The following is a 13,964-nucleotide window of genomic DNA, read 5'->3' as shown; positions in this document are numbered from 1 at the left end:
AATTTCCAACAACGGCTGTGATTAATGCAAAAGATACATTGTATTGAATGAATGGAATCCCGGACGGGTATTCACATGGGTTCCAACCGGCTGCACGAAAAACTGTTTAACAAGCTATAGCTCTTGCAATTTTTTTCACCACAGACCCACATGAGCTGTTGGGGGAGGGTGGGATGTTTTGTGTTTACGCAGTTCACCCTATGGTAAAACTGATATGTTGTCTATGTTCCTCAAGTCAATACGATTATGATAGGTAACTTACATAACTTTTATTTTATTTGACTGCTTTAAAAAGAAAAAAGTAAATGTGCTTAAAATTGCTTTAAGATACTGTCAGCAGGTTTATGCAGTCCTATCTAAGGGTAGCATAAACTAGTGACAGAAAAGCTGAACATGCCGCATAAAGTAATTATTAATGCAATATCTACAACATGTCTACTTTATGTTGATGCCATTTGGTGAACATCCTTTTGCTTTTTAGGATGTTTGAAATTTTGCAGAGATTTTTTTTCAAATTTTCTGGAAAATTTCAAATTCAGATTTTTATTTTTTGGGGGGACCAGTTCAGTTCTGAAGTAGATTTCTATGTTAGTTACCCCCATAAATCCCTCCACTGTATAAACTGCACCCCTCAAAGTATTCAAAGTAAAAGCAATTTTGTTTATTTTTTTTATTTAAAAAATGGAGGGTGATTTAAACTTTTTTTTTTTTTTTTTTTTAATTAAAGTAATTTATAGTCTCCCCTAGGGGACTTCTATGAGCATTGCACTGATTACTTATAGATATCAATGTAGTATATATGTAGCTTTTACATGCTGCTGTCAGTTTTGACAGCGGCATTTAAATGTTTGTTAGTTGGCATATTGATCGGCCTCCGCCAGCTAATAGCTGTGGTCCCCTCTCTGAACATACATGTACGTCATGCGCCATGAAAGGGATAATCCAAAATGTATTTTTCATGCAGAATGTTTTAGGCAGTGTTCACTTTTTTACTTTTAGCATTAGTGAGTGGAAAAGCTTCTGGCACATACATGAAAAATTCATAGCGCCCCAGTAGAAGTAAATTCTTGGTTTGGTTTTGTACGGCCCCCAACGATTAAATATGCTTATTGACCAAAACCAGTAATTCACCAAGACTGAGGTATACGGGTCCTGTGTGACTTCCTATGGCACATATGCCCACATCTTTAGCAACTAAGCATATAGGTGCTGCACACTTGTAGGTTGCCAAAGCTGGCCTTTCAACTGGCCCCATAAATGCTTGATTGGCAGTAAATCTAGGGAGTGGACAGTCATTATGCTGCTGAAAATGCCAGTCTGAAGCCCTGCCATGCGAGACAACACATGTGACTGCAGGATGGCCTGCACGTATCACTGAGCTGTGGCTTAGTCTGACACTCCTAGTAGTGATTACTCCCCAAATTATTACCAGCAGTTAGTGCAGCGTGTCGCTCCACAGCAAACGCATGAGTGAAGCGATTAAACCTTGTCACCTTCGGATGCTACACAAGGACCTGGAATTGTCACTAAAAATAAGGTTCTAATCTATAGCAATCAAGATTCATTGCTTGTGTCGTTGTGACGCTAAATTTTCTTTTGTGTTCCTAAAAATGGCCCTGACAGAGACAGAAGTGTGTAAGGTAGTGGATCGGTGGACAAAGAAACCGTTGTAGCTGCTTGTTCTTAGTGGATAAAAAGGTATTCTCTACTGGCGGTCTGTCTGGGCCATCTGGAGCCCATTTGCCATGTGCACATGCCCACCCATAACTACTAATGCTTACAGATTTTTCTGTAGGACTGAGATAGGAATCAGTTTGTCAAAATGGCTGTCCTGCTTTGCTCAGTTTACCGATGTACCTCCTCTCAAAGTCTTTGGGTGCATCTTGAAGGCATTTCTAGATTTCAGTCATCACCTTTTTTTTTTTTTATATAACTGTTTATTTATAAAGAGTCTTTAACATTTTTCAATATCTCAAACATCAAAGTACAGTGGTAAAGAAAGAAGGTCCACACAGATACATAAAGCACCCTGTAAGTAGAAAGTGTCATTCAAATGGCTCAAAGAGATCCCAGAGTCCGTGATAAGGCACATAAGTTCTCAGTCCTTTGGGACAATCGTGGGGAAGGCCCCCAAAAGACTGGCTGATACCTATGAAGGTATTGGGAGGACGGGCTGAGAGAGTCAGTGAGAGGGTGGAGCAGCCATGAATGTATGAAAACCTCAGATTGGACACTAACTTAGAAAAGAGAAAAATCAACTCAATCAACAACAATGTAACAAAAGACCACAAAAGACAACAAGACACACACGTAAAAGACAAAGGGAAGTACATTAGGGGTTAGATGAAGTGCGAAACAGAGCGTCCCAGGGGTCCCAGATTTTAGCAAATTTATCTATAGCATTCGCATTCAGGGCGGTTAGGTGTTCCATTCGCCTAATGTCTGTCAGTTTTTGAATTAGCTGGGTTCGGGAAGGCGGCTGCTTCCACTTAGCCGAGATGGAACATTTAGCTGCAGTAAGTATGTGTAGAAGCAGCTTCGCAGCGGGCTTACGTAATTGTTTCAGAGGGAGATTAAGTAAGCATGTCATAACGTCTAATGGTATCGTTACTTGGAGCACCTCCCTAATGAGGGTACGGACTTCGCGCCAGTAGGGTGCTAGGTCATGACATTCCCAAAAGATATGAATCAACGTCCCCCTGTCACGTCCACATCTCCAACATATGGGGGGCGTCTGCGGGAAGATACGGCTTAGCACATCAGGAGTGTGATACCAATGCATAAGTATCTTGAACTGGTTTTCTTTGTAACTAACACAGGCTGAGGATTTGGCAGCCCGAGACCAAATCAATTGCCACTGGGCATATGAGATCGGTCTACCCGCATACGCCTCCCATTTAGCCATATAAGCGTGTGCTGTCTGCGGATTGTCAGGTACAGGGGATAGGTGGCTATAAATTGCTGATATCAGTCCACTAGTAGTCCTAGTCAGCTTGCAGAGGGACTCAAAGGCAGAGGGTTTGGGGAAAGGGGCTGTCCCACAGAGATCAGTAAACGCTGTGCTGATTGCCCTATAGAATGAAAGGGCCTGAACAGGGAGAGAGAATTTATCTCTAAGCTGTTGGAAGGATAAAAGGGTACGTTTAAGCGGGTCTACAATATCTGCGTATTGAAACAGGCTTGCAGCTAGCCAGGGGGCTTTAGTGTCCGCATCTAGGCTACCCGGGATCCGTGGACTGTACAGGAAAGAGCCAAGCAGGGAGGGGACTGCACATAAGGAGGCCAACTGCTGTGCTTCAATCCAAACATCCCGTGTGAGTCGCATAGGGCCTAACAAGTCCCTATTAGAGGATCCGTCCGGGGGCTGCCAGATCAGCGTAGCTGGGTGGGAAGGCGCCAGCCACAGTTTCTCAATAGCCATCCACTTCGAGTACGCCCATAGGGTCGTCCAGGAAGGGATCCTGCGTAAGTGAGCCGCCAGGTAATACCTACGAAGGTCAGGGACACCTAGACTGCCACAAGAGGTCCTGGCAACCATAACCCCAGCAGGAACACGGTGACGCCGCCCCCCCCCCCCCCAGATAAACCGCATCATGGTGGACTGAAAGGATTTAATGTAGGATTTAGATATGGGGATAGGCGGGGTCTCAAACAGGTAGAGGAGCTTGGGGAGAACCGACATTTTGGCAGACGCTATCCTACCCAACAGTGACAACGGGAAGGAGGACCACTTTGTAAAAAGAGCAGAAACCTTCCTTAACAGGGGCGGGAAATTAGCCTGAAATAGTGACGAAAATTTGGGTGTGATGTTCGTCCCCAAGTATCGGAGAGTCGAGTCAGACCATTTGTATGGGAAAGACCGTTTCAGTCTTTGTACCAGGGGGTTAGACATGTTAATCGGGAGAGCCTCAGTCTTAGTAGTATTGACTTTGTTTCCTGACAGTCTGCCATATTCCCCCAGGGTCCGGTGTAAGTTGGGAAGGGAGGTGTGTGGGCTTCGCAGAGTCAGTAGGATATCGTCTGCGAAAAGGGACAATTTAAATTCTTTATCTCTCACCATGACTCCCATTATATCCCGATTGAGCCGGATTTGCGCAGCCAAAGGCTCTATACATAGCGCAAAAAGCAAGGGGGGCAAAGGGCATCCCTGCCTGGTCCCGTTGTGGATCTGTATGCGAGGAGACATGGCATGAGGAAACCGTACCTCCGCAGTTGGGGTGGAGTACAGGGACTCGATAGCCGTCACAAAGGACCCAGAAAAACCAAACGCTCTCAATGTGGCATGCAAAAAAGGCCAGCTGAGCCTATCAAAGGCCTTCTCCGCATCAAGGCTGAGAAGAAGGCCAGAAGATTTGGTTCGGTTGAGTACCTCAATGAGGTCTATCATGCGCCTCGTATTTTCACCAGCCTGGCGATTCTGTACAAAGCCGACTTGGTCCTTATCAATGAGACCAGGCAGGAGGGCCCCCAATCCGTCTGCTAGGAGCCTCGTAAATATCTTAAGGTCTGAATTCAATAGCGAGATAGGCCTATAGCTACCGCAATCCATTGGGTCCTTATTGGGCTTGGGCACTACGGTGATATGAGTCCAGCATCCTGGTAGGAAGGGGGTCACCTTGAAGAAAAGAGTTATATAAGGTCAGCATGTGCGGGGCTAGGAGATCAAGATAAATCTTATAGTAGGCATATGGCAGACCGTCGGGTCCTGGTGATTTACCGTTGGGCAGATCTTTAATCGTGTCGGTTAGCTCCTCCATTGAGAAGGGGACATTCAACGCAGTTAAGTCCTCAGCGCTAATCGTGGGCAGGTGGCAGTCTGCAAGATAGTCCTGTAAAGCCCGGTCCCGTGCGTCAGGGTCACTAGGGAGTTGGGAAGGTAGAGAGTAGAGGGAGGAATAATAATCCGCGAACGCCTTCGCAATCTGATCAGGGTCATGGGTCACCCCCCCACCCTGTGTCTTGATAGCAAGGGGTGCCCCCGCGGCCGCACTGTCGCGCAGTTGTGAGGCTAGAAGGGAGTGGGCCCGATTTGCCCTCTCATAGTACTTATGTTTGGTATAGGTGAGCAGTTTTTCTACCTTAAGGACTACAAGGTCCCTAAGGCTAGAGCGGGTGTCAATTAATTGTTTCAATATGGAAACAGAGGGGTCAGAGACCAGTTTGTCCTCCAGAGAGCGAATCCGCGCAGCAAGGTCTAGAGCTTGGGCCTGGGAATCCTTTTTTAATTTTGTTGACACCGAGATACAGTGCCCTCTAAGGACTGTCTTGTGCGCCTCCCAGAGCGTAGCAGGGGAGGAGACGCTACCCAAGTTGTTAGAAAAATAGTCACGTATGCATTCCTTAAGGGAATCCCTCTGGGCAGGATTTTTTATCAGTATCTCATTGAGTCTCCAGTGGCAGACCCGGCGAGGGGTATTGGGAGTCTTAAGATCCACCAGGATCGGTGCATGATCCGACCATGTGATCCCCGAGATCTCCGCTCCAGCAAGTAAACGCAAGCCCAAAATGTTTCCCAGGAAATAATCAATACGTGTATGAGTGGCTTGCGGGTGGGAATAAAAGGTAAATTGTCTGTCGGTGGGGTGCTTCACTCTCCAGACGTCAAAGAGGTCATAACGCCTCGTCAACTGGCGGAACTTCTGAGATAACAACACCAAGGGATGGAGTATGGGACCAGGCCTATGTGTGGATCGGTCTGTCACCGGGGATAGAGGAACATTAAAATCCCCGCCTATAAGGAGAACCGGAGACACCATCTCCGAAAGTATACGGGAGATTTTTGCAAACGGTTTGTTCAGAAAGGTAATCTGGCCAGTATTAGGGCAATACAGGTTGCACAGGAGTATCGGGGTGCCCTGCAATGTACCAGTCACTATTACGTATCTCCCTGACGGATCAGACTCAGTAGATGTAGTTAGGTCAGTCATCACCTTTAATAATATCCTCATATACATATATATCTGTCTATCTATGTTTTATTTATTGCATTAACACATCTGTAAGTGGTTTTACTGAAAAATATAAGTTTATATTGGACTGTACTTTTTATTTTCATCTGTACACCTATTGAGGGCTGCTTTTTTGTGGTCATTATTTAGGTACTCTCTGGAATTTATCTTCTTTGGACTCTATCAAGATGGAACTTGTGGATCAAGCCCTCTACACACTGACTCAGGAGATCCTTGTTCCTTATTCTGGTTGGCCGAAGGATAGTGGAGCAGTAAATGCAGAAGAGGGGAAGTCCCGACACATTGAGTGGGAGCCGGCGTTGGTTAATACAACAGGATGCTTACGGTAATTTACATTGCTAAACCATTTTTTAGTAGGGTGCCAATGGAATAGCATTATACTAATCTACAAAATTTATTAGTTGCAGTACTAGATGCGCAGTAATAAGTGTAAACCTTATGCTGTTCAAACTACACTATGTGAGGTGGATAGGGAAATAGGGACTTGTATAGAGCTGCTTCTTATATAATTTGTAGTGGCACCAGTGGTGGACCTCCCACGTCACAATGTATTGCTAACAAGATGGATTGTAACAAGATATATCGTAAGCCCACGCGGGCAGGTTCCTCTTACCCCCATGTACCAGCCTGTCTTTTGCCTTCATGTAATGTGTCCTGATCTTGTACTCTTCCTGCTTGTTACCCCTATCTATTGTATAGCGCTTTGAAATTAAGGGCACTTTATAACTAGATAATAATAATAATAATAATTTATTGTCAATTAAAGGGAATCGCTCACTAGGTTTATGCAGCCTCAAAGTGTACCTGTCGTTATAAACTTTCGACATGTCATAGATAAAAAAAAGTTTTTATCAGTCCAGGTCTGAGTGTTCAGACCCATACCAATTAAGAGAGAAGGGAGAGGACTGCATCTGCCGTGCGAGTTCGAAAAAACAGTCTGGCTCCATAGGAGCCCATTGGAAGTCCCAATTTATATTTTTTTATTCCAAGCCAACCGATCAAAACTTTTGACATGTCAAAAGGTTTTTTAACGACAGCTACACTTTAAATTAGGGCAGCATACATTATTGACAGAAATACAGAACAATATATTACTTAATTCTGTTCATCAGTTCTCCTAACATGCAGGTAATTCTGATTCGTCCTGCACTACTCCCCCCAACCTCCAGCTGCTGATTGACTGCCTATACATAGCATGGGTAGATAACTGACAGTCAGAATCTGGTGGGCGGAGTTTGCTGGTACTTATGAATATCCAGGACTTCTAAGCTTACACACCTAATGAAGAGGACTACCTATTGTCTGTTATTCAAGAGGATATATCCGAATCTGCTGCACAGAACAATGTAATTGATACATCATTCTGTTCAGGTTCTCTGTCACTAGTTTATGCTATCCTTTAATGAGCTGTTTGAAAACGCTACAGAATCAGAACACACTTAAAGCAGCAGCCCGCCGCCATCTTCTATGGGCCTCCCGGACACCCCCTGTTCCTTCCCGTTCACTGTTGGTGCACCGACAGCAAGCAGGGAACGAGGAGCAAGCGAGCCTGGATCTGACAGGTCGGCACTCATTTGCTCCTTAATATCGGCCCTTAGGGTCCTTTTACATTAAGTGATATGTGTCTAAGGATGGGAGCAAATGAATCACTTGCTGTGCCATTACAAAGCGCGGCTGTAACTGCCCCGCAAGAATCAGTGTATAGTTTTTGCGGCCAATAACAATGATCTTTTGTGCCACACCCGCCGACAAGCCTACATGGCCATCAAAAGGTGATTAGCTACTTGGCTTCCTATTACATTGATTCTTTTATTAAAGTCACAAGAAATGGAATAAATGAAAACAAAAATGACTGACAAAACTACTGCTCTATTTTCTGTCTTAAAATTAGAGGACTATCTGCCATGTTGGAACAAAGCTTTCTTTGATAAAATCTTGAATTTCGTCTTCTTTATCCCTTAGGAATATCTCATCTGAGCGTTCTGAAGCACGTAGGAAAATGCGTGAGTGTGAGGGGCTTGTGGATTCTGTCATCCACATATTGCGCTCAGAGGTGGGCCATGGACAAGCTGACAGCAAGGTGATTTAATTTACATGGCCTATTCAGCTAAAAACGGGGATTACACTTCTCAGATTGCAGTAGTAATTCTGTATTTCTGAAACTTTAGAACTTCTCTACATGGTGGGAGAAGGATCATTCGCTATTCACACTTTATAGCCTACCCACAGCATATGGCAAAAATATTTAGCCTACGCTTTTGGGACCCTCACCTATTGGAAGAACACACATTTTCGTGAATGACCACTTTTTCCTGTTGACGTCAGCAAATAGGTTTCTATGCTTGGACACAGCTCTCTTCATTGAAGTCTGGGGAAGTTGCAGGGAAAAAACGCTGGTTTGTTTATATCTATAAAAGAAATCACTGCACTTTCTTTCAGTAAGTAAGTAGAGTGCGTTTGGGAAATAAGTGTCAAATCAAAATTATTGAATGTCTGTGCTCTCCTAATAATTGAGGGCCCAAACTGTTTGTGAGTTTGTCATAGCCTTTAGAGGAGTTATCCAGGATTAGACAAACATGGCAACTTTCTTCCAGAAACTACACCACTCTTGTCCTAAGTTCATGTTCAGTACAGCTCCGTTCCATTGAACTGAAAGGTGCAGAGACACACGTTGCCTGAGAACAGGCACAGTTCTGTTTCTGGGAAAAAATCTTATGTTTTTCTAATCCTGCATAATCCTGTTAATAAAGAACAGTATTGGATTATTTAAAGCAAGGAGCCCTCTTTGTGAGAAAAGTATGCTCCATTAGTATGTCAAAGATTGTTTGTTTATTATTTCTTTATATATTACAGCAATTTCGATTATTTTGATTATTTATTTATTTTTTATTTTTTTGCTTTACTAGCTTGTGGAGAATGTTGTATGCCTCCTTAGGAATCTTTCTTACCACATTCATCGTGAGATACCACAGGCTGAAAAGTATCAAGAAAACCCTCCGACTGTGAATTCTGAACCGCAGAATCCTAGTTGCTTTGGTGTACGTCGTGGTAAAGGTAATTAATGCTGTTGCGTTATAGGTGCAGCTTTTCTGTTCCCTCTGTCTTTAGTAGGTAAGCCAATCCTGTGGGTGATTTTGGATTTTATACAGTGTTTTTTTTTTTTTTTCTTTAAATACCTTTTTTGTAGTTTTTAGAATAAAGCCAGGTCTTCATCCAACTATAAGGCCCCTATATTTCCCATCCCTCTTGATTTACCAAATGCATATTTGCCAGCATTTGACATTTTTTTCCATGGACATTTTAGCTTTGACAGCTAAGAGTGTGGCTTTTTGTGGGTCTTGTGTGACCTATTTTGGATTTGGTTTGCGGCCTATTACGGGTGGGTTTTTTAAGATTTTTCCTATATTCTCATTGTATAGATATGCATATTACAGACCCCAATATTAGGCCCCCAGCATATTACAGACCATCAACTAGTACTAGGGCCCCTTCTATATCCTTACATAGTAGTAAGCCCCCCCCCTTACTATCTGTACGCTTATATAGTAGATAAGCCCGCTCTGTTAATCCAAATAGGATTATTGAACCCCCTCTGTGACCCAACATACTGCTTATGCCCACTTTGTGCCCCTCATAAAATAGTTTGGTCCCCTGTTCCCTCTCCGCATAGGTAGCCTTCTCTGGTACATATTAACACCCCTCCCCCCCCCCCCCCCCCGTCAGTTCACTGATTAACTTGTAAACATTCATTAGGGGTACTCATAGCTTAAAAGCATACGGGGCCAACCCAAGGGACAGGGCTTTCTGGGACAGGACTGTTCCTTCAAAATTTAGACTGTTGGCAACTATGCATGTGCACAAAGGTCCTAAAAGTAGAGCACAGCCTGCAGGTCCTGACCTGTGGTGAATGATGAGTGGGGAAACTTCCAGGACCTGTGGTTTGTGCTCAGTTTTAAAACATAACTAAAAAAAATTAATGTAAATTGCAAACATGTTTATCACATCCCCTGTTTTATATTTTTAATCTGTCTGCTTCTTGTATTTCTTTGAACAGACTGTAGTAGTGCTGTAAGCATGTACATTATAGGCTGATTTTGCAGAAATTAGGTTTAAATTCTGAAAGTGTCTATTATGCAAGTCCAGATTTATTAAGGGTAACTACTTGTGCTTAACCAGCAAAAAAAAAAAAAAAATAGTTTCATAACCTGAAAATATTTATTGGTCACACAAAATATAAATTTTCTAATGATTTTTATCAGGCAAGAAGGCTTCTGAAGATCCTGCAGACACTGTGGACTTTCCAAAGAGAGCAACACCTGCAGTTGGTGAGCTGCTTTAAGATTTTTAAAAAATTAAAACAAAAATGTTCTTTTTTTTTTTTTTTTTTTTTTTTTTTTTTTAAAATACACAATATCGGTTTATAAACGGGTAGTGACAGTGAACCCATTGAATTATTATAGAGTTGGTGAGGGTAATTAGAGTAAAGAAAATGCTGCATCTTTCTTTGAAGTAGATGTGATTGTGGGTTTTACTTTCATTTTTTTTTTTCCAACACACTAAAACTGCTTTCAAGTCAATATTAATGTATTACTATTTTAATGTACATAAATTAAATACATTTTTAACTGATATAACTGTACATGTTCCCGAAAAAATAAAAACGAGCCCACACCCAGCCTAGAGACGAGAAAAATAAGAATGCTATGGATCTTGGAATGTTGCAAATGTTTTTGTAGACTTATTTATGTATTTATTTATTTAAAGTTTTTTTTTTTTTTGTACCTAAGTGGCAGTGGTTAAAAAAAAAACTGTTCAAATTTGGTATTGTCGTAATCATGTTGTTTTTACCACACGCTAAGCAGCGTAAGTTTAATTTAAAAAACAAACAAATTGATTATTTCCCCACCCCCTCAAAAAAGGTTAATCAGTAAGTTACATGAATCCCTTAATAGAGCAAATAAAAAGTTAAAATTTGTCCCGCAAAAAGGCATCATATGGCTAAGTGGGCAAAAATAAAACAACGGACTCTTGGAAAGTGGCAATGGAAAAAGTAAGAAAGTAAATGACTGGCTTCGCCTGCCTTCTGTGCTTTGGATACACAGGTCTAGGTAGCTGTGTCAAGAAATGGGATGTTTTTACCCATGGGATACTACTGATGATTGTCAATGGTTTCTGGACATTTTATGTAGATCAGCATGACAATTAAATAAACAATACATAATATCTTTATATGTTTGCTTTATGTTGGGAATGGTTTTTTTTGGCTTACCAGCGTTTATTAAAGTTTTACTCCTTTTTTTTTTTTTTTTTTTTTTTTTTTTTTATATATAAATCTTCCCTACAGGTTATGAACTCCTTTTCCAGCCGGAGATTGTGCGTCTCTATGTTTCACTTGTTAAGTTGTCTCATACACCTGCAGTCTTGGAAGCAGCAGCTGGTGCCATTCAAAACCTTTGTGCTGGATGCTGGATTGTGAGTGCCCATGAGTTACTGTAATTGACCTGTAAACTGAAATATTAGGCTGTCTTCCTATTTTTGCATTACTTTTGGCAGAATGTCGATTTCTTGAATTGTGAAGATCAAAATGCGATGTGTAAATATAAGGTGCCTTTTTGGGTCTATAGATTTGTCCGCTGTTCTATCAGTTTCTAGATCACTAGTAGTCTATACTTAACATGATGCTTGTGATTCGGCGTCTGGCTTATCCAGTCCTCCGACTGCTAACTGTATCTTTAGGACCCGCCTCCTCTTGGCTGTCAATCATTCCGGAGGAGACTGCGGCCCGAAGTTACAGAAGCGGCCAGAGGACCGCGTTTGCCCAGTCTTAGTTCGATTTCGGTAACAGGCAAATATCATCTGCAGGAGCGTTTCTAGTGACACTCCTCGCTGATAATCGGCCTGTGTGAAAGGCTGTTTTCTTGCAGTTTTAAAGCCAAGGCCAGGTGTGGAACATGATTTATTAGAGCACAGGCAGCCTCGGAGTGGGCCACTGGGGAGCCGGGTGGGCCCCTCCCCCTTCCTCCCCATTGGTTGGCCCCTGAACAGGAGGCTTCCCATTTACTTGCTCAAAGCCCCATACGCTGTACCTCAAGGCTGATTAACATAAGCTGCACAGTCCTGTCACCTGGTCAAAACTCTGTACAGTGAGTTGTATAGGGCAGTGACCATGGTGACAGGCAGCAGTGTGTAATGTGGAGCTCGGTGTCTCTCTCCTCTCCCGTCCCCTCTCCCACCTCTTCCTCTCGGGCTGCTCTGTCTGGACACACGGGAGTGGACAGGGGCCCCCTGCAGCAGCTATGAAAGGCTGCCTGTAACAGGAAGCCTCCTGCTCTATGATGTATCTGCATGTGGAGCTTCCTCAGACATCATTTACCTCCCTCCCTTAGAGCAGGCAGGCATCCAGCTCCAGTATCCAGCTCCCTGGTCGGGACAGAGAGGGAGGGAAGCAGGGACTGTCTGCACATGCTGTGCAGCTCTCTGATCTCTGCGTGTGTGTCAGCCATACTACAGCTACCCCCAACATACTATACTGTCTGTCAGCCATACTACTACTACTACTACTACTACCCCAACATACTAATTACACACACACAGGTTTGAGATAAGGGGAACGGGGTAACAACTTAGGCTGCAGTACCACCCTGCACCACCAGATGTCACCTATACAAACGAACACTGGGCTTAGTTCATAAAAATATAAATGATTTTTATTATGTACAAAACTGTACCAAATACATATTACATTTCATCAAAAATGACCACAATAATTAAAAAACAGTATTAAAAAGTGGTAGGCAGCTCAGACTGTGAAGCGGGGATGTCCCCATGGCCAGCCGGAGCGTCCATGTTTATTCTCCACTGCTCCTGTCACTCAGACTCCTTCCTCCTCTCTGAGCCAGGCGGGCCGCCCTCAGCAGCGGCACTGTCACACTGGAACTCTCCCGGTCACCTCACCATCAGACAGCCTTCTCCTGAGTTCACTTAAAGCTGATTCTCCGATCACACTCTCCTCGCTAACAGATCTTCTGCATCCACTACAAGCAACAATTCAAGCTGCATTTGAACGTACTATATCTGCTATACTGGCGTCTGTGTGCGCCATGGAGCAGAGACTGTCATTTGCAGAAGACAAAATCGCTGCTGTTATTACTGATAACACTTTATTAGATTCTCATCACTCTCTGGACACTGAGCTGCAGCACTTACATAATTCTATAGCAGCTCTGGATGATCGCTCCAGGAGCTATAATATCAAGATGAGGGGCATCCCTGAAAATATCAGCCACAGATCTGTATGGGTTTGCTACTAGCTTCCTCAGGGAAGTACTGCCTAACTGTAAAGCAGAGGATTTATCAGTGGAATGGACCAAAAGGATTGCTAAGCCTTACCGCCTGTGTTCCAAGGGACACAATTGTCCGCTTACGCCATCTTTGTACCAAGAGGGCTCTCTTTTCTGCTCTTCGAGATCATTGTGGCTCATACTGGAACATCTCGGTTTATCATGACCTTTCTTAATCAACGCTACAGTGGCGCGTTCCTAATTCATTCCTAATTCGAGACGCAACGATGGGGCTTCAACTACTATATGAATGGAACTTTCTCCCTGCCTCTCAGGTGACTCCTGCTCCGTGTTAGCCGCCACACAGTAAAGCAGACAGTTCTGATTACTGCCTGAATAGACTGTTCTAAGTCCGCAAGTTCTTTGGACATGTTAAGACTCAGTGGATTCATATAAGCGATGCTTTAGTCTCCTGCCTCGGTTATTCCGAACTTTGTGCCCACCCACGAAACTGCGACCTATGTGTTGGTATTTTTTCTCTGAGCTGACCGTAGTGCATACTGCAGCAGTGTCTAATGCTATGAATATTCGTACATATGTCCTGGTGTACATGACTGTGATTACTCCTACAGTGTATTTATGTTCTGTCCACCTTACGCAGTTCCCCGAATATGACCCCACAGCTTGGACTGCCAGCTTTTTACTTTTATTCGAA

At 43.2% G+C, this 13,964-nt stretch overlaps 1 protein-coding gene across 4 annotated transcripts in view; it reads left to right on the top strand.

Moving 5' to 3' along the window:
• The window catches only part of LOC138799491 (catenin delta-1-like), a 134,338-nt gene that overhangs the window by 98,767 nt on the left and 21,607 nt on the right, over window positions 1-13,964 (top strand). For all 4 annotated transcript variants that reach the window (XM_069980761.1, XM_069980760.1, XM_069980759.1 and 1 more), the window contains 5 exons: window positions 6,099-6,294; window positions 7,932-8,049; window positions 8,876-9,023; window positions 10,229-10,294; window positions 11,314-11,441. In XM_069980761.1, coding sequence (XP_069836862.1) covers window positions 6,099-6,294; window positions 7,932-8,049; window positions 8,876-9,023; window positions 10,229-10,294; window positions 11,314-11,441 — 656 coding nt within the window. The remainder of the gene's footprint in view (window positions 1-6,098; window positions 6,295-7,931; window positions 8,050-8,875; window positions 9,024-10,228; window positions 10,295-11,313; window positions 11,442-13,964) is intronic.

Source organism: Dendropsophus ebraccatus, chromosome 8, assembly GCF_027789765.1.
Source record: "Dendropsophus ebraccatus isolate aDenEbr1 chromosome 8, aDenEbr1.pat, whole genome shotgun sequence".
Taxonomy (NCBI): Eukaryota; Metazoa; Chordata; class Amphibia; order Anura; family Hylidae; genus Dendropsophus; species Dendropsophus ebraccatus.
The sequence above is the reverse complement of the archived record's forward strand: the minus strand, read 5'-3'. Positions and strand labels throughout refer to the sequence as shown.